Source organism: Typopeltis vanoorti, chromosome 9 (assembly GCF_054136105.1).
Source record: "Typopeltis vanoorti isolate ZY-2024b chromosome 9, IOZ_Tvanoo_1.0, whole genome shotgun sequence".
Lineage (NCBI taxonomy): Eukaryota > Metazoa > Arthropoda > Arachnida > Uropygi > Thelyphonidae > Typopeltis > Typopeltis vanoorti.
In genome coordinates, this window is record NC_143557.1 from 109,199,052 (window position 1) to 109,220,329 (window position 21,278).

Below are 21,278 nucleotides of genomic sequence, written 5' to 3' on the forward strand. Positions count from 1 at the left end.
AAAATTCCTTCCAATCCTTCATATGGATATCTTGTTTAATATGGCTACACATCCATTTCGCTCTCATTTATTCTTTTAAACTCTAGGGACACACTCATTTAAGCATCTCTTCAATGCTGATATCTTTCCCCATTCAGTAACTGATACTACTAGTCTGATCATACCATTCTCCAGAGTTTGTCATAATTTTTAGTTTATAATTCAGAATATATTCTTTCTTAACTGGAACATCCATGTACCTAGCTACTTTCTAGGTAAGTGCAGTATGATTAATGTGACCAAGTGGTGGCAAAATAGTCTCATTCTTAACTGAAATGTCCCCTTTCTGATGCTATAATCAAATCTAACATTCTTTGACACTGACATTCTTCTTTCAGATGTGGCTTAACAGCTCAATAAATTTTCATTTTTATTATGAATTTTCTCTGCTACCCAGTCAATACTTGGATAATTTAATTCACACATAATGATGATTACTCATAATTTAGTATCCATCAAAGTTATTAGGTAATGCATTTCATCATCCCCACTAGGTCAGTAACAACATCCTATCATATTCATTCTGTTAACCTTCACTTCACACCTGATAACCTTAAACTCACTGCTGCATGGAACATTATTTTCATGAGTTGCCTGAGGACCAGGTTTTACTAATGCCAAAAATCTGAGGGCTACAAAATATTCACCAAGGCAACAAAATGAACATCCTCCCTGCCTCCTTTATTCCGGATGCATCTGCATAGACATAACAAATTATCTTCTTGCTTTTTCATGCTTACATTTGCAGTCTACTCATTCAGAGAGTTTCATTTTCCTGTCTCCTTAAATATACATGCAAAATGTCCAAATCCAATGTGTACAAGTCTACCTCCTCAGATCATTCCATGAGATTAACATAATTATCACATTTTGCATACCTTAGTTTCACCTACACAATTTCACCATTCTTCTTATGAACTAATTTTCCTGCATTAGGTCTTACTCCAATAAATAATTTTCTCCATGCTTCAGATGCCAATTCATTGAAGTGCAGCCATCACTCTTCCACAAGTCCTTTCTACTATCGAACTCGTTCCATATATCAAAAATGCACCCATTTCTTATACATGCATGTGCATTGAATCATTTGTTACTGAGGCTTCCCTTTCTTAACTCAAGCTTACCATATTTTGGCAACAGACTAATCATTTTTACTCTCACTTCTTCCAGCAATTCTTTCCTACCCTCTCTCACACTGTATTTATCACTGCTCTAATCATTTATTCCTTTGATCTCTTACTTTTCTGCTTCTTGATGCATTTGTCATACTCTTAAGTTTCTCCTCCTTTTTTCATCAAAAACTATTTAATGACCTAATCACTGCACCATACTACATCTTCTCTTGCATTTTCTTTGACTTATATTATTACTTATTGACATCTTACTACTAATTTCCATACTTTCCTGGCTCTTACTTTTCTTATCCTGTTAAGTTTCCTAGGCATTTCTGAATTTTATTAAACTCTTATCTTAAAACATGTAGTATCAATACTGGAATCTATCCATCTACATTTCTGAACTTTTTTTCCTGCATTGATTTGCTTCAGTCTAGAAATTTCATATATCAAATTATTTTCCACATCAATATCAATGTGGAAATGTTTTTGTTCAATAGGACAGAGGTTCTCATCACCAGCATCAACATTAGCCTTTGCTTTCAAAGCTGCACTATGGACTTATGGCACTATTTTACACAATACCTTAAATTAGCAATACATGTACAAATATATAGTGAATACTCCGAATACAATAAATATACTAAAAGAACATGAAATAAAATTTAAAAAATACACTAATAAATCTAAGGAAACATTCAGTTGGTATTAACCTCTTGTGTGAGTGTTGATTATAGGATTCAAAGGACAAAATATTAACTATGGTGTCACTGCTCAACATTTGACAAATATGGTAATAACTGCTCCTTGATTGCTACACCAATAGAAGACCATAACATAAGATCCCACAACAATGGAATCCTGACAGATAAAACAAAATTTGAAGAAAACTGTCAACAAGAAGTTAGTAATAGTGTAAACTATTAGTGTAGTATATACTATCATATCAGGAATTTCATGAAGAAAATTACTATAGTATCGAGCCATCTTACTATAATGGAGCAAATGCCAAGATTTATTTCAACAATGTGTGCTACTATTTTAAATGACATAAATATACTTACTCCATTTATTGTTATTCTGTTTTATAATTTTCACTTTGGAAGTTGTAACTCTCATTAAGTGTTTCTGAAAAGAAAAAAAAAAAAAAAATATATATATATATATATTTTAATTTTCTATCGAGTTGCTTCAAATAGTTTATGACAAATAAACAAACAACAAAAAAAAAAAAAAATCAACATTTCTGGTTAGCGTCCTGATAAGTAGAACTGGACAACTATTCTCAGGAAATAAAGTTCAAGTCAATGGACCATTAGCAAAAATCACTTTAAGGAATGAGAGATGAAGGTTGGTTCTTTTCGAGCTGGGCTCATCTATCATTTTAATTAACTTATTGTCTGGACTTGCTAATTTCTGAAAAAAGTGACCATCTTTTGAAGGGTAATTTCATTAAGTCAGTTTGAATCGCTGTTTTTAAATGAATCCACAGTATTTTATACTAAATATGTTTGATTTTTACTTTAGTATTTTTTATATTATTAGTCTCATACATTTCCTGTTAACTTTGCACTGTTATTTTCTTATATCCTATTTTCTTTTTAACGTTGTTGTGTTTAGTTCATATTTTAGATTCTCCTGGGCAGTTTGCCTAGTTACCAGTTATCAACTGTATGAAATAAGCACAGCAAGAACTATTATGATCAAATCAGAATAATGTTAAAAATAAATTTTGTGATAACATAAGGATGAATGTATTTTGAATAGACTAATGAAGTGCTCACTAAATTTGAAGCTTAGTTTATATTACAGCATTGGTTTGCTTTGAACATTGCGATTTTGTGTAAAATTCCTTAATAATTTAATCGTTTTACAGGTGAGCATTTTGATGGTAGTCAGCATAAAGGATTATGAAGAAAGAAGTCATAGTGAAGTTTAAATTTAAAAATTTACTTTCCTTGTTATATTATTTATGTCAAATTAATCATCTCACTTTTACATGGTTACGTCTGTGGTTCCGAAGATTTCTGAATGCACTAGTCACGTTGGATCCAGAGCTACTGCATACTTCACAGAAAGAAAATACATACCATCTCCATCTGGCCAACAATCAGTTGTTAGCCTGAGTGAACAAGTGGTATGAATGTTTGTGTATATTTTCAGGTAGATGAATTTCACTGCCCAGCAAGATCCCTACTCTGTTTACTTGAGGCCTGAAGTCTTGATAAAGTTCCATTTTTGCCTTGAATAGCAGGATTTTCTGGATTATGTAACCTTCAGCATACCCATGGTACTAAACTGCACAACAGGTTTATGACCATTCATGGAACCAACATAAAAAAAAAGTTAACTTTAGTTGAAAAATCCTACAAAATATTCCTCACATCCTTGATGGAATTAAAATCCAGGTCTTTTCAAAAATAGAATATACATGATCTTGCAAATGTGCCATGTGAAGATATGTATGCATGCATGGGCACACAAATAATCTTGAGTATTATTAAACTGGCATACTGGCAGTTAATTTTAGCTACTTTCATGATACTTTAGAAAAAACCAATTAAGTTCTGCCCAGCAAAATTGTGAAAGAAAGTGATAAATATTTTAATCTAATTATAGTTGGTATTAATTAAAATGATCAAATTCAAAATTATCAAAGAGTATCAAAAATTACTCACCATGTATTGTTCCACTGAGGATTTTGTCATTACTCCATATATTCAACAATTCACTTCCTTCAGAAGGTTCATGAAAAGCTCTCAAATCAAGTATAAGTTTTCTCTCTACTAGCCTGATAGTTTTTGGTTAAATCTTTCAAACTTTTGAAATTTGTCACAACAATAAATAAAGCTATGCAGAAAAAAAAAATTACAAGAAAAAAAGAAATTTCACTTTATTAATTACCCAAGGTTATTTTAGATTACCACAGTAAACAGTCATGCTCACTGCCGAGTATGCTGTTTTTGATAAACTAAATACAGTAATATCAATGTAATGAGTGCCACTCATCTAGTCTTCCTTTAACCCTCTTTTACCTTTCAGTGTTGAGGGTTTATTAATCATTGAACCTCAAACCGTTCACAGGTTAAGGTGGTCAGCTCTATGCCCCGGTGTATCCTATGTCCTTAGTGTTGAGTTCTGAAGGCCGAATTTTTCATCCTGCTTTGCGGGATGAAAAACCTCAGGATAAACTGGGGAAAAACCCTACTGTCCATGCCCAAGACCGGCTAACTTGGCTATGGCTGAAGAAGATCCTTCAGTTCCTCATGTCACCAACGGGAATTGAACCTAGGACACTCCTTCCCCTGGCATATGGTTGTGAAGCGCACAGCCACTAGGCTAACCGCACGGACTAATGCGTACCACTCATAATGTTTATTAGCATTTTGCTTTAACAAGTATTTTCAGGAATGATTAATGTAATAGTGTTAAGTAGAGAACAATTTTCATTAATTTCAATATAACAAGCACTTTGTATGATGATCACATCATAACACACAACCATGTCAAACTGAGGAGATGACTAACACAGAGATACTGGAACTCATGTATAATAGTAATGCAGTTTCAAGATTTTTTTTTTCTTAGCCAAATGCATTAGAGCTAACTTGCACATGGTATCAGTAACTTATTTTTAATTTGTTTAGTCATTTACATGTCATGCTGTATAACCACAATGACAAACATCATATCTCAATTATACCACCCAAAGTCTATTGTAAAAATTTCCAATGCAACATTACTTTGTCACTGCAATGTCAGTCAATGCAAGAAATTTAGCTACCATTAAGCAAGGAGCATTAGGATGAAAATGACATTTCCATCCTACTACTAGAATACTAAATGACTGTCACATTGGTGGGTTTTGTAATATAATGCAACCTGAACACAAATCATGTCATTTTTCAGTTTGATTTAGTAACATGACATATCCTAATGATAGCATAAAATATCATGAGATATCCAAATGATAGCATTTGGTAACATAGCATGCCCAATGTACTTTTGGCTTTGGTTTTCAAATAGATAAACAGATAAAAAAACATAACTGAGAAATGAAATTATAACAATAACCACAAATTGCATTTATGAATATTTTTTACATTACTGTTTACACCTTAGATTTCTTGTAATTAGTTATCACTATCTTAACAATGTTACTGATAATAGTCATGTGAACAGTTGAAAAATAGATGTTTCCATAGCTTAGTCAGTAAAGACAAAGCGTTTTGGTTGGAAAGATAAGACATATAGAAAATGAAGAACTTCTATATAAAAAAAGCTTTTCAACTGAAGGCGAGTTAGATACTCATACAGAGGCGGCAGAGTTTTTTCACCCAGAAACTTGGTTTCTTATTTGACTAAACAAACAAAGACAAAAAATACATGCAATTGACAGACAAAGCACATTATGCAGATCTGCTTAAATGCTATCAGTGAATCTAAAATGTGAAGATGAGAAAATTAAGACTATACATCGAGTCAGAACTTACCAGAGCCATTAATAGTTGCAATAATTTTAACAATCTTTATTCAACATGCAGACTTAGTAATTATGGTACAGTAATACCTGGTTTTGCTAATGACAGTATAACAACCATTATTTATCACTGCTAAAATTTTGTAAAAGTGACTGATTGCACATGCACAGTGAAGAGATCTATGGGAGACTGACAGCTGTCACCTCAGAAACCCAGTAAGCAAGAAAATAATGAAGATAGGTGGATTTCTTTAGAAATTCTGGAGATTTTAGAGATTAGAATGTGCGACAGTATCTTTGCATAGGAACTTTTATGAAAAAGTGAATACTGGAATTGGCAGAATAGTTTAAATGTACAGCGCTGGAAAAAAAGTCAAGTCATTTTCTCAAGGAAAAAAGAAAATATTAATACGTGTTGTACTGCGACATTTTGAGAAATTCTGTTGAGGAAAACTTTAATCTAAAGAACATAACATTGTGATAAGAAGGAAATAATCCTTTAGAAAATTATTTCCTCAATCTGTCTTCATACTGTTACACCCTGATATCTTAAGAATATAGAATTCTCAGCTATCATGGTGTAACATGAAGAATAAATAAAATAAATTAAAAACCCTGCATAAAAGATAATAGTTGAATTAATTAAAAGAAAAAGAAAGATTCTTGCAACCAATAAAATATATAAAAAAATGAAGGTGTTTGTTAAACTAACTAACAAAAGAAAGAATATATTAATATTGTGATATGATTTAAATGAGAAAATTTAACTAAATAAGACAGAAAAGGATTAGTCATAAGAGATGGTATGTGAGAGGCTAGAGATTAAAATATTAAGTGAATTCATAGAAAAAAGTTGAAAAGGGGATTAAGTTAGAAGGATTTTTTCTGCCAAAGGACGTTTGGCAGAAAAAAAAATGCCACCCTAATTGGTCGGTGAAGTAAAAACAAGTAGGGGGTGGAGAAAATAAGTTAAAGAGGGTGCCGTTAGGAGAGCAAGTATAAAAGGGTTGACCCCCCCCCCGCAAGAGTCTTTTTGGTTTTTGTTTTGGTTCTGTTCCCGAGGAGTTCTCTACGAGCTCCGTGGCATAGGTTTCACGCGGTTTTCCTGAGTGGAGATTGGTCCGTCGTCACAACATGGAAACAAAAGTGAGCGGGATTTCGATTCCGGATTTCCTATGTAAGAAGCGAAGAATGCCATAGAGTCAAAGGAAAGGAAACATATTCTTTGTGTTTCAACTTCAGTGACAACCACGAGAAAGGGAATGCTATAAAGATATCGATATCCACGTCGCGAGTCGCGCAGCCATCATATAGATGATTCAAAGTGTGTCCTGAATTACGGAAGTTTAAGATCGTGTAAGCATAGTTCAACTCCAAAAGGAACATAGGAGTAGCAGATTATCGGAGAGGTTATACCAAGCTAGTTCAATCAGAAAAAGGTAAAGGCCCATATGAAAAACTAAAGAAAGAAAGGTACTGTTAAATATATCTAATGTTAACTAAAATTTGTCTGCAATAAGTATCATTATTCTAATACGGAACTGTTGAAGTGACCAAAAAAAATTTATACTAGGACTTTAGTATCTGACAGAACATATTAAAAGTAAGCTGGCTAGTGTTAATGTTATATAAGTAATTACGTGTCCTGAGAATTTTGTATGTCTATTGCAATGTATAGGAAAGTTGAAATGCCATAGTTGTGTGTTAGTGCAGAAAAAGGTTTAGTTAATCTACTTAAGTTTGAATAGTTAAATAGTATGAATTAATCTTATTTGTCCATGTCAAATGAATTTACGTGTTGAATGTGTATGGCGGCATGATCGTAATACTAGTTATGTGTTAGCGCAGTAAATGGTTTAGTTAATCTACTTAAGTTTGAATAGTTAAATAGTGTGAATTAATCTTATTTGTCCATGTCAAATGAAGTTATGTGTTGAATGTGTATGGCGGCATGATCGTAATACCCATTATTGGATCATAGCCTAATTACTTGTAATAAGTTAATGTTAGTTTGTAAGTATTTAGTTTAGCATTGAATTGAGTAATAACAAAATTTGAAATGTACCAAGTCATCATCATCATCATCATCATCATCAAATTCCTGCCATGTACCCTCAAGGGGTGTACAGGATATGACAGTACTACATGAAAAAATTACATCATTACTAACTTCCTATCTACAATTTTCCTCCAAATCAGCCAGTTACTTGTCAACACTCCAACATTATCAGATCTAATATTTCTATCGTCTAAAGCACTTTGTACCGTATCAATCCACCTATATCTTGGTCTTCCTCCGGGTCGTTTTCCTGCCAACCTGGCAGAGAACACTTGTTTTGCTAATCTTTCCTCGCCCATTCTGTTTAAGTGACCATACCACCTGAGATTAGTTCTGCTAACGCATTCCTGGATGCTGACAATGCCAAGTTCTTTCCTAATATCCTCGTTTTTAATATGATACTGCCATTGATGCCATCTGTTCACACCTATAATCTTTCTCAGGACTCTCATATCTGTGGTCTCTAGTCTTTGGTCAAGTGTTTTACTTCTGACCCAGCTCTCAGATCCATAAGTTAAAACTGGTTTGAACACTGTCTTGTATACAGCTAATTTAGTGTTCCGACTAATTTATCTCTTATTCCATATGAATTTATTCAATTGACTTCCCACCATACCAGCTTTGCTGATTCTGTTGTCTATTTCTATATTTAATTTACCATCTTCACTAAAAATCGTGCCTAAATAGCTGAAATGTTTTACTTGTTCCACAGGTTCTCCATTCACAACACAGTTGACATTTTCAATGATTCTGCCTATTTTCATTGTCTTTGTCTTTTTATTGCTGACCTTCATACCATATCTATTACAACAGCTATTCAATTTAGTCAGAGAAGCTTGCAGACTTCTAGCGGATTTATTTAGAAGTATAACATCATCCGCATAAAGCAAAGAGCTGACATTAACATTTCCAATTTTGATATCATGTTTAATACCACTTTCCTTCATAATGTGATCAATATAGATAATGAATAACAGAGGGGATAATGTACATCCTTGTGTCACACCAGATTTAACATTAAACCATCTTCCTGTACCTCCTTCAATTCTAACTGCTGACTTACAACTCAAATAAAGACTAAGTATTGCTTGATATAATGCCCCATTGACACCATATAACTGCAGCGTATTGAATAGCTTCTCTCTTGGCACCTTGTCATATGCCTTTTCCAGATCGACAAAACTTAAATACAGATCTTTGTTATATTCCCATGCTTTCTCGACTATTTGTCGTAAAGTGAAGATCTGATCCTGACAGCCTCTAATTGGCCAGAATCAAGCTTGTTCTTCACCAAGCTTTTCTTCCACAATTCTTCTTAACCGTTTCTCAAGTATACTCGCATAGATCTTGCCAGGAACACTCAGTAGGGAAATACCTCTGTAATTCTCACATTCAGTTTTATTTCCCTTTTTATATATGGGTACTATGAGAGCTCTACTCCAATCATCAGGAATTCGTCCCTCTGTCCAGGCTTTCTGAACTATGCAGTGCAGCCACTGTAAGACTCTTATACCACCATACTTCAGCATTTCTGGTCGAATATCATCTACTCCTGCTGCCTTTCCACATTTCAAGCCTTTGATGGCTTTTTCTACTTCAAGTATGGATATGTATTCCTGACTGCATGCCTGGTCAATGTTTTTTACCACTGTGCTATCATCACTGCTTGTTTCATTTAGCAGTTTTTCAAAGTAATTACTCCATACTTCAAGGATATCTTTTTCTCCCGTTTTCATGTCACCTTTATCATCTCTAATTCCTTTTATAGCACTCTTTCCTCCATTCTTAAGCTTCTTCAACAACCTCCAGAATATTTTGCCACCTTCTTGATATTTATTTTCTATATTCTTGCCAAAGTCCTCCCATGACTTTTGTTTAGCTAGTTTTACACAGTGTTTTGCATTCTTGCATTTGTCTCTATATTCTCTAAGAGCACAAGCTGACTTATTTGACAGGAACTTTTGGTATGCTTTCTTCTTTTCCTTCACTGCTTCTTTAACTTCCTGTGTCCACCAGGGAGTTAAAGATTTTTCTATCCTTGCAGACAACCTCACCACCACATGCCTCTCTGGCTGAATCAATCAGGGTTTTCTTCAAGGCTTGCCACTGAATCTCCAAGGTTTGGTTCCTGTTCTCAAACTCTTGCATTTTTTTTTTCAATAATCTTTGTGTATTTTAGTCTATAGTAGACAATTGAGAGCTTCTCAACTTTGATTCGCTTTAAAACTTCCTTACATGTTATTCTTTTCAATATGAAATTCAATTTTATCCTGCTCAAGACTAAATAGTGATCACTTCCAATTTCAAATCCTCTGTACACTCTGGTGTCCTGCACCAGGAAGAAAACATCACTATCAACAATAACATAGTCAATGAGACTTTTCTTATTCCTAGCCTCTTCTTCTCCATGTGAATTTGTGCGCATTTTTATGTTGGAACATGGTGTTAGTAATAACCAGTCCATGTCCTGAGCAGAAATCCAACAGATATTTGCCATTATTATTAGCTTTGCTCTTTTCTCCAAATTTTCCCAAAATATTTTTGTATGTCTCACAATCATTTCCTACTCTGCTATTTAGATTCCCAACAAGGACCAACTTTTCATTTTTCATTGTGTCAGTTGCTTTTTCTAAAGCCTCAAAAAATTCCTCCACTTCTACCTTAGTAGAACCTTCTGTGGGACCATAGGCACAAATAAGTCTCATTGTCCAGTTCCCCATTCTCATATTTGCCCACATTACTCTACTTGAGACTGACTGCCATTCAATAAGATTAGCCTCGTATTTTGTGTTGAATACTATGGCTACTCCTTCTTTTCCTTGATTGTCATTGCCTGAATATAACATTTTGTATTTATTGCTCAGAAAGATCTCACCAGTTTTGGTCTTTTTTGTTTCAGTCACTCCTATTATGTCGATCTGGTACTTATCTAATTCCTCAGCTAGTTCCATTTCTTTGCCATTCAGGCTTCTTACGTTGATAGTACCGATCTTTAACTCTGGTGATGTTGAGTTGGGGTTTATTTTCAGATTTGTTCCAGTAGCTGACTTTTCGCTGTTCGCCCTGGTTCCCTGGCGAAAACAACGGGGGCCTTGTTTAACCGGGCGACGCCCCAGCCAGCATGAAATTTTGTCATGTTGTACCATCATTCTATATTTTGGTTTAACCAATAAGAATACAATTTGGTCGGCTAAATCCCAAATTGCCAGCCCATCCTCGTCCATTCAGTATCCAAGTAGATACCCAACAGGGTGCACCACGAGAAGGTGAGGATTGGACATTAGGTCAGAAGCCCTGGTCGGTTCTCCACATTCCTTTAAAGGCTATGTGGAGGTCTCCTCTCAGTTATACAGCTTTGACCCTTAAGCACCCCATTGTACCATGTTAAAGTTTTTAATAAACTTTTGTCCAATGTTTAACATTGTACCATGTTAAAGTTTTTAATAAACTTTTGTCCAATGATAAAACAGTTGTCTGAAATTGCTGTCCAATGCACCACTTGAAAAATACAAACCTAATCACGCGGGAAATTAATGTGTTAAGAAACGAGATAAAGTGTCACGACTGCAACATTGTTTCACTTTCAGACATATTTGAGTTCTTCCTCCTTGTTTTTGTATATAATATCTCAAACTAAATATCCCAAAAGGCACAGTATAAATACAAATATTAAGGGTATTAAGGGGAGAAATAACTTAAGTATTAGTAAAATTTTTGGTGATATCTTGAGCATATATAATAGTAGAACACAGATAAGAGGAAATTACTAGATAGAATAAAAATCGTAAAATGGGACACAACAATACTCAGCATTCTAGAGACCAGAAACTACCATAATCAATTATCTCTGGAACCTTTCAAATATCTCTTCATATTTTTAAAAACATGGTAATATATATGAGGTCCTCTGTAGCTCATCTGGTATAGAGCAAGTCCTTGGGTTGGAAGAAACTGGGTTTGAATCTCGTCTGGAAAGCAAAGAACTGTCATCAGGACTTTTCAACTAGAGGTGACTTAGCCAGTCTTATATGGAAGTATCAGGGTCTTTCATCTCACAAAACAGGCAAATGAGCTAGAAGAATAGAGAGCTTGGTGTCGAGGCTAGCTGGTGAACGGACGTGCTATCGGAGAGCTCCTGAGAGATTTGTGTTTTTTGTTGATTTATTGATGTTTTGGATTCAATTTAATGGACTTAAGTGTGTAATTTTGGTATATTATTGGATCTTTATTAGCGTGGTTAGTGTACTAAAGTGTTTTATAACATAATCTATGTCGGGAAGTCGCCGCTAGATGAATTCGTAATGTGTAGTGTTCGTGCAAGCTCCAGATAAGATAAGTATCATTTTCAGTTATCGATACAAATTACTTAATATTGTGTAGTTTTGTTTTGTTTGTCTTGCGTATTTTAGTGCGTCTGTTTTTGGTGTGTTATAACGTATAATTTGACAAAACACGTTGCAAATAAGTATGGCATCTGTGCGAAGGAAAATGGCGGCCAGTAATGATGGTTCGCCATCGTTATCAAAGAACGGTAGCATAAAAGAAATGAGTCAGTGTACTAGCTGTGAAATGTACGCTTTGCTGAGTGCGGTTGGAGTGTGGTTAGATGATAATAAAGGATTGAATGTGTGTAGAAAATGTAGGTAGAATGAGGAATTGAGGTGTATTTCGGATCGTGAGTGTGATATTTTTGTCAACCTTCAGAATGAAGGAAATAGGGATATGACAAGAAACGGCAAGGTTGTACATGAAAATTGTGAGAGTGCGAATGTAGAAAGTGTGAATGATAGTATAAATGGTTTCTCAGAGAATAAAAAAGATGAGATAGATGCATTGAGTGAGATCGCGTTGTTGAATAGTGCGATAGAAAGAGCAAAACAGCAGCTAGAGTGCATGAACAAAAGTAGACTGAATGAACCAACCAATAATAAAAGGTATGACAGGAAAAATAGACGTATGAATGTGAACATGAACAAAATGAAGGATAGAGTGCTGTATGGAGACTCGTTAGTACGAGGTGTGTTAGTAGAGGATTTGACAAAATCGTACCAACCTGGTGCGACCATAAAGGATGTAACTGAGTCTATTAGAGAGCAAAAGGAAAGGGTGAAAGAAATGATTGTTGTGGCAGGTACGAATGATTTGAAAGGAGATAAAATGGAAATGATAGAAGACCTGAATGAATTGTTTGAGGTAGCAAAAGAAAAGAGTGAGAGAGTTAGAATGATTAGTCTTTTGCCACGGTATGACAGTGAAATGTTTAAAAGGAGGGCCATAATTGCGAATGACTTTATGCGTGGGTTATGTATGACGAGTGGTGTGGAATTTGTGGATGTGTGGAGTGAGTTTGATGGGCGAAAGGATCTATATAAGATGGATGGCTTGCATTTGAATGGTTACGGTGTAAGAAGACTTGAGAAAGTGTTGCTGAATGTAGTGCATATGCAAATTCAGGGAAACTAGATTTGTTAATGGGGGGGGGGAGTAGATATACAGTCCTTATGGAGGCAGTTGAATGTAAGAATGAATATAATATGCCAGAGCAAATAAGGACAACAAATCTGAGTGGGATAGTTAATATAAGGCATCAAGGTAGGGTTGGGGCTAATGGGGGTCTTAAATTCATGTACACTAATACTAGGAGTATTAGGAACAAGAAGGAAGAGTTTTTGGCCATGGTTGGCACTTCCAGACCACAGGTTATAAGTATTAGTGAAACATGGCCGACTGTAGATGATATAACTAGTGGGATTGAATGTGATGGGTATAGTGTGTTCAGGAATGACAGAGAGAATAAAATGGGGGGAGGAGTATTGTTGATGATAGCTGATGAGCTCCAGCCAAGGAGAATAGAAGTTGAATTGCAGGATAGAGAAAAGAGCACATTTGAGGCCATTTGGTGTGAGATTGTGGCTAGCAGAACTAAATATACAATTGGGTGCTGCTATAGACCAGGTGATGGAAAAGATGGTGGTGACAGTATGCACAAGCAAATAGAAGAAATGGGTGGAAGGAGGGTGATTATTATGGGAGATTTCAACTATGGTCGCATTGATTGGAGTGAGGAGAGGACACACGGGAGGAAGGAACTGGATTTTATGCGGTTATTAAGGGATAACTATCTGCGACAGCATGTAATGGAAAATACTAGGGGTCAGAGAGTGCTTGACCTAGTAATTACATCTGAGGATTTGGCTGTAACAAATATGACCACATTGCCACCAATCGGTGAGAGTGATCATAGGGCCTTAACTTGGGAGGTGGCTAAAGGTGTAGAATTTTCAATTAAGACAGGGTACATGTGGAATTATCGGGCTGGAAAGTATGACAAGCTTAGGAGTTTGATTGGTTCAGTGCCATAGCATGTACAACTGCAAGGACTAGAAGTTGACAGTGCATGGGAGGTAGTTAAGAAGTGCTTGCATGAAGCAATGGCTGACTGTATACCTAGAGTCCGAATAATAAATCAAGTAGGGGTTAAATGGATGAATAACACCATTAAGCTTGAGCTGCAAAAAAAAGAAACAACTATGGAGGGAAATTAAGGAGAGGGGTGACCGGCAGGCACATGAACGGTATAAAGCGCAAGCCAGAAGGGTGACGAGTGTGATAAGAAAAGCAAAAAAGGATTACGAAAGAACATTGGCCATGCAGGCTAAAGAGAATCCTAAACAGTTTTTTAGATATGTAGCAAGTAAAAGGAAAAATGTACATGGCAGATTGATTTTAAAGAATGCCGATGGTAGGGAGGTAACTGAATCAGTTGAGATAGTTGAGTTACTGAGTGAGCACTTTGCAAAAGTATATCATCCAGGTGGTGACATTGCAGAAACGAATAAACCAGTAGATTATACGGGAATTGTGGTTAATGAAGTGGAGGTGAGTAGTCTATTGCATAACCTCGATGTCAATACATCTGTGGGATTGGATGGTATACCAGCTCGTGTTGTACGAGAAGCAGCTAAAGAATTGTCAGTACCCTTGACCATTTTGTTTAATTAGAGTCTCGTGTCTGGGTTAGTCCCGAGCGGGTGGAAAGAGGGGAAAATAGTTCCACTGCATAAAGGTGGTTCCAAGACTGCTGTTGTAAATTACCGACCAATTAGCATATCAGGAATCATTGTCAAGGTCTTAGAGAAATTAGTCAAGAAAAGAATACAGGATTGGATAGATGAAAATGGGATATTGTATGGGGATCAACATGGTTTTGTGAAGGGTAGATTATGCCTCAGTGACTTGCTCACGTTTTATAACACAGTGACGGCTGAACTGGATAGGGGTAATGGGTTTACAGTGATACTACTGGACCTTGCCAAGGCCTTTGATAGGATACCACATGGAACCCTAATCAGTAAACTGGAGCAGATGGGTATAGATATAGGGTTGGTGAGATGGATAGGAGGGTGGTTGAAGGAGAGATATCAAAGAGTGGTTTATTCAGGAGTGGAGTCTAAAAGACAGCTTGTGACTAGTGGAGTGCCACAGGGCTCTGTTCTTGGACCACTGCTTTTCAATTTGTTCATCAATGATATTGGAAAAGATCTGAGAGGAAGTGTTCACTTGTTTGCTGATGATGCAAAGTTGGGTAGAGCAATTGTGAGTGCACAGGATGTCAAAATTTTACAGGATGATTTGGATAGTTTGGAGGACTGGGCTAGGAAAAATGGATGTCAATTTAATGTAGCAAAGTGTAAGGTTATGCACTTTGGGGTGAAAAGAATAGCAGCAGTATATCGCATTGGTGGAACCATACTCCAGGAGATTGATGAGGCCAGGGATTTGGGAGTGTTGGTGGATAGGGAGTTGAAGTTTAGGGGGCACATTGCAAAAGTAACTAAAACAGCTCACCAAATCACTTGGCTTCTGAAAAATACTTTAACATGCAGAGACGAACAAGTTGTTGTTCCTCTGTATCGAGCCTTGATAAGACCCCATCTGGAATTCTGTGCCCAGCTATGGGCACCAGGGTTTCTTCGTGATGGGAAGTGGAGAGGGTCCAGAGACGAGTGACCAAGATGATAGCAGGTCTGTGGAATGAACCTTATGAGAATAGGTTGAAGATTTGTGGGTTGCAGAAATTGGACGATAGGCGAAGGAGGGGTGATAATGATTGAGACATTCAAATTACTGAAGGGTTTTTATAAGATTGATCCAGAAGATATTTTTGAAAATATGACTGGTGGTGGGAGGACTAGGGGCCATGCATGGAAGCTGGGCAAGAGCATGGTTGACAAGGGTGTTAGAGCTAGGTTCTTTACTTGGAGAGTGGTAAATGAGTGGAATAAGCTTCCAGAGTCTGTTGTGGGTGCTACGACCGTGAGTGAGTTCAAGGCAAGGTATGATAGATACTGTGTGAATGTCGAATAGTTGTTCTTGACATGATGTTAGGCCTCCCTTGATGAGTCTGTCGACTCCTTGGAGTTTCCGGGAACAATAATAATAATAATAATAATAATAATAATAATAATAATATATGCAATTTAGCCATAGCACAATACATATAGGATTAACTGTCATATCATAATCAGTGTCAATTTTCTAAAAAGCCAAGTTACTTGGCAATTGAGCCTAAATGGGGGGGGGACAGTGAGAGAACAAGAGACAGATCATCGCTGGAAGATGTATAAGGAGGGAGTGAGGAGCAGATTTTTTTCGTGGAGAGTGGCAGGTAATTAGAATGAATTGCCTGAGAGTGTGAAAACCATGAAGAGATTTAAGGCACAATTAGGTATGTTTGATCATGAGTGGGACCTTCCACAATGAGCCAATGAGACTCCATATAAGTCTGATAATAATAAACCTTTTCAGACTACACAAATCTGTATTTATGGGTAATGGAAGATGCATTCGTTTAATAAAATCTAAATAAGTACATTTTTATGATGGAGATGAATATGCATAAATTAAAGGATACTCTGCATTAATAATTCTATTGGTCTTATTAATGCTACTCAACATTGTAGATATAGGAGGTCTTGTATATTTCTTTTCATTTAATATCTCTTCTGAAAACTCCTCTTTTGTTATTAGGGCTTCACAACAGTGTTCCTCCAACTTCTCATATTCGTTTTCAAGTTCTTTTCTATAAAAAACACTGAATTAGAGTAAATATCATTGTTTTATTATATATTTTATCAAATAATACATCAATAATACAGCAATGTATCAAAAAATGTCACAACTAAAGACAGGCACTAACATAAAACATATCAATGGAAAAGAAATCAAACTGGCAGAACTTGAGAAATATCACATGGACATAAATGAAGTTACTGAGACAACCAGATGAGATCCTCTTGTAATGATATTATTATATAATGATATCATATAATAATATCATTACATAATGATATTATTGTATTATACTTAAAAGAAATACAAATGAATGTATAAAATAACAAACAACATTAGTACAGTCGTTAAATAGTTTCAACGAATCATAATTAAATGTTAATATTCGTCTCTAATTTATATGATACAATACTAATTTCAGTAAAATTAAAAATTATAAATTTTTAATTTTACTAAAATGCAATTTAAAATTTAAAATTTGAATTTTATTTTTTGTTCAGATTTCTAAATTTATGAAAGATCTTCAGCTCTTTTTATGGGACTCAAGAAAAAGATTTGAAAATTCCCTGGACAGAAACCCTACTTGTTATATATACTGTGTTAGTGATGACTAGTCTGTATCTTGTACAGAAATCCAGCATGCACTTACCATTACTATTAGCTTTGCTCTTTTCTCCAAATTTTCTGAAAACATTTCTATATGCCCATGATTCATTTTCTAACATGTTGTCTAGACCAGTGCTTCCCAAACTTCTGGATGTCAGGGCACCCTTTGCAAAAATTAAAATATTTCACGGCCTCCCTCAAAAAAAAATCGCAATAGATAGATATATTATTATAATATTTATTGTATTTATATTCAATACAAAACATACACAGCGAATAATGCAAAAATCAAATGCATATATTACATTTTTTGACTCTTACCGTTTGGTTCTGAAGACGATGCGGGCTGTTCTGTAAAATCTGAAATACTGTCATTTTTTTTTTTTGAGTCTGTTTCTGCTTCTTCTGATTGTTCGTGGGAATTTTTTTAAATTTTTTTTATCAGCCACTTATCCATCTCAGGGTTAAAGTTTTTAATAGAATACATCAAATAATATCACCACTTACTGATACTGGCACACCCGATAACATGAAATTAGTGAATATTACCTGAATAAGGGAATCCCCGGACCAGGAACATTTTTCTCTTTTGTGACTTTTCTCCTTTTAAGGTAATTAAGCCTAACGTGAAACAAACAGCAAATGCAGGTTATTAAAACGTGTATATGATTTGTGCGGTATTAACAAAAGATCGTGCAACCGAAAGATAAAAGCATAGCTGACAATTGAGTTGAAATGCTAACTCTCTTCAACCGAATTCCATATGTGAAACCGCCATAACATTCATTATATATATATATATATATATATATATATATTACTTAGTTTTAACACTTTTACGAATTTTAACACGTTCGTTCGGTTGAATTTTATTGCTGCCTTGGGAAATCTAACTCACACACATCTAATTAATAACAATAGTTTTTAGTTAGATGCTGTGTTTGCCCATGCAAGGTTTTGTTTCAGTCTATACAGCATAGTTTCTATATGAGGGGACATGTGATTCATTAATTAGTGTGTTTTTATCCCAGTTGTCTCTAATTGCACTATTTGTTGAGAAATATATTACACAGACTCCTCATACCTTATTCACTGGCATAATAAAAGTACTTGTTTTTATTGCCTCTGCAGTATAGGTGGGCGGTGTTGTGTACCACTGCAAGCGAGTTACCATCTCCCCACATGAACTTGTTTAAACTTTTTTCATGTGTGAAGTATATGCGATACTTTTATTGGTAACAGAAAACTAGCTCGAATGACAGTGATAATATAGAACGAGTTTTGATATGTATATAAAGTTAATATCAATAGTCCCTGATTACGAACGCGTGATGAAAGGGACAGGAAGATTTGGAGCTTCCCTGGAGAGCATTCGAAGTAAACACAATTAACCGCTGCTTTGAAATGAAACATATGAATAAGCAATATTTACTAATATTCATTAAGTGCCGAAATACGCAGGAAGCAAAGTTTGTAATCCAACACCAATGTGTGAATTTTTCCATTAAAATATAAAAAATAACAAAAAAGAAATAATAAATAATAAAAGTTAAATACGTTTCTTTTAAAATAAAAAAATCTACTTAATCTTTAAACATTTTAAATTTATTTTCATTATTTCACGGCCCCCTCAACAAAACCTACGGCCCCAAAGGGGGCCGCAGCCCACAGTTTGGGAAGCGCTGGTCTAGACCTCCAGCAAACACCAGCGTTTTTGTTTTCTTTGTCAGCTGCCTTCTCAAACAATTCCTGCAGTTCTTCCTTCTGTGGGAACCATAGGTACAAAGAAATTTCATTGCACAATTCCTTGTGCAGAATTTGTACACATATCAAAAGGCTCAAGTGTAATTGATTATTCACATCAGTGTTTCACAGTATAAACAACTTAATTTTTTCAATAAATTAACTTAGTGAAATGACTAATATTCTACCCAGCATCATCAGAGTGCAAATTGTAACTGTGACAAACACTACACTAAAACATTTAGAAACAATTCAATTTGTAACTGACACTGAACTAATATCCTCTCCAAATATGATCTCCATGCCACTTTTAATCTACTCATGCAGCCTAACTACTACAGTACTTTCATCCACTCTCCTAAAGATCAACTTCATTTTCTTACACATCGTGGAGTGAATTGCAGGCACAAGGAACTTTGTTCCTTGTGCCTGCAATTTGACCTACTTTTGATGAACTGAGATCAGTTGACATCTACCTTGAAGAACATAAGAATTACATCCACGATCATCATTATAGAAATCTACCTTATTCTTCATCTACATGAATCACATTATGAAAGAAAGTGGCATCAAGCCTGATATTAGAATTGGAGATGTCAAACTTAGCTCTTTGCTTTATGAAAGAGCTAAGTTTGTATTCCTAGTGCAAGTCTCCAGGCTTCACTAACTAAACTAAATAACAGCTTTAACAAATTTGGCATGAAGATCATCCATAAAAAAGACCAAAACCATGAAAATAGGCAGGAGCACAAAAAACTTCAGCTTCATTCTGAATGGAGATCCTATAGAACAAGTAAAATATTTCAGCTATTTAGGCAGTTTTTAGTGAAGATGGCAAAGTTAATTTTGAAATAGACACAACAGAATAAGCAAAGCTAGTATGGTGGGTGGACAGCTGATAAGTTTATATGGAATAAAAGAGAAATTAGTCAAGACACCAAACTAACTCTATGCAAGACAGTGTTTAAACCGGTTTTAAACTATGGATCTGATAGTTGGGTTAGAAATAAAGAACTTGATCAAAGTTCTTTATTTCTAACCCAACAATAAAGAACTAGAGACCACAGATATGAAGGTTCTGAGAAAAATTAGGAGCAAACCGATGGCATCAATGGCAGAATCATTAAAAATTAGGATATTAGAAAGGAGCTTGACATTATTAGCATTCAAGAATATGTAAGCAGAGCTAATCTAAAGTGGTATGGCCACTTAAATAGAAGAGGGTGAAGAAAGGTTAGCAAAACAGGTGTTTGATGCCATGATAATAGGAAAGAGACCCAGAGGAAGACCAAGGTCTAGGTGGATTGATTCAGTCAGAAGTGCCTTAGAGGCATGAAATGTTAGATATAATATTGGAGTGCTCACAATTATTATTGATTTGGAGGAAAATTGTTGATAGCAGATTAACACGTTCGCTGCCAACTACGAGTATACTCGTAGTTGGTATATAAGCCCCCACAGGTATACTCGTATGTCGATTACCGCCGGCAATGAGATTACCTGTACTGACCTTGAAGAAGTGAAATTGCTTGGCGTACAGGAACAAACTATGCCAAAGTAACATGGCAGCGAACGTGTTAATAATAATATAAACTTAATCATGTAGTGCTGTCATAGTAACTTGAATACCCCTTGTGAGTACATATCAGGAAACACTGATTATAAAACCTAGCAAAACATATAAATAATCAGCTTCTGCCAAAAAAAAAAAAAACTTGGTAAGCATTACTATTTCTAATAATGCCACCTGGAAAAAAGTTGTAAACTTACAGTGTATTACTATCGTGAGAGAACAGGCTAAGAGTTACATAATCCAGAAATCCTAAAACTTTATTATTTAAGTTGGAACAAATGGGATTAGACATGAAATCAGAAAAATATAACAAGGATCTGTATTTGAGTTTTGTAGATCAGGAAAAGGAACATGACAAGATGCCGAGAGAAAAGCTGTTCAAAATGCTTCAGTTACATGGCACAAATGGTACATTATATCAAACAAAACATAGTCTATATTTGAGTTGTAAGACAGCAGTTGTAATTCAAGATGATACAAGAATGATTTGATATTAAATTAGATGTGAGATATGGGTACACATTATCTCCACTATTCAATATGAAGGAAAGTGGATTAAACCTCATATCAAATTTGGAGATATTAATCCCA

General features: G+C 35.2%; 1 protein-coding gene across 2 annotated transcripts in view; it reads right to left on the bottom strand.

Moving 5' to 3' along the window:
• The window catches only part of LOC150103413 (uncharacterized), a 46,896-nt gene that overhangs the window by 5,807 nt on the left and 19,811 nt on the right, over nucleotides 1-21,278 (bottom strand). The window contains exons 3-5 of one of the 2 annotated variants that reach the window (XM_090397861.1): nucleotides 16,608-16,775; nucleotides 3,833-3,945; nucleotides 2,219-2,282 (exon numbers count right to left, since the gene is read on the bottom strand). In XM_090397861.1, the coding sequence (XP_090253987.1) occupies nucleotides 2,230-2,282; nucleotides 3,833-3,945; nucleotides 16,608-16,775 (334 nt within the window). In that variant the 3' untranslated portion in view covers nucleotides 2,219-2,229. Of the gene's footprint in view, nucleotides 1-2,218; nucleotides 2,283-3,832; nucleotides 3,946-16,607; nucleotides 16,788-21,278 lie in introns of both variants that reach the window. The other variant, XM_090397860.1, reaches the window with a different exon arrangement.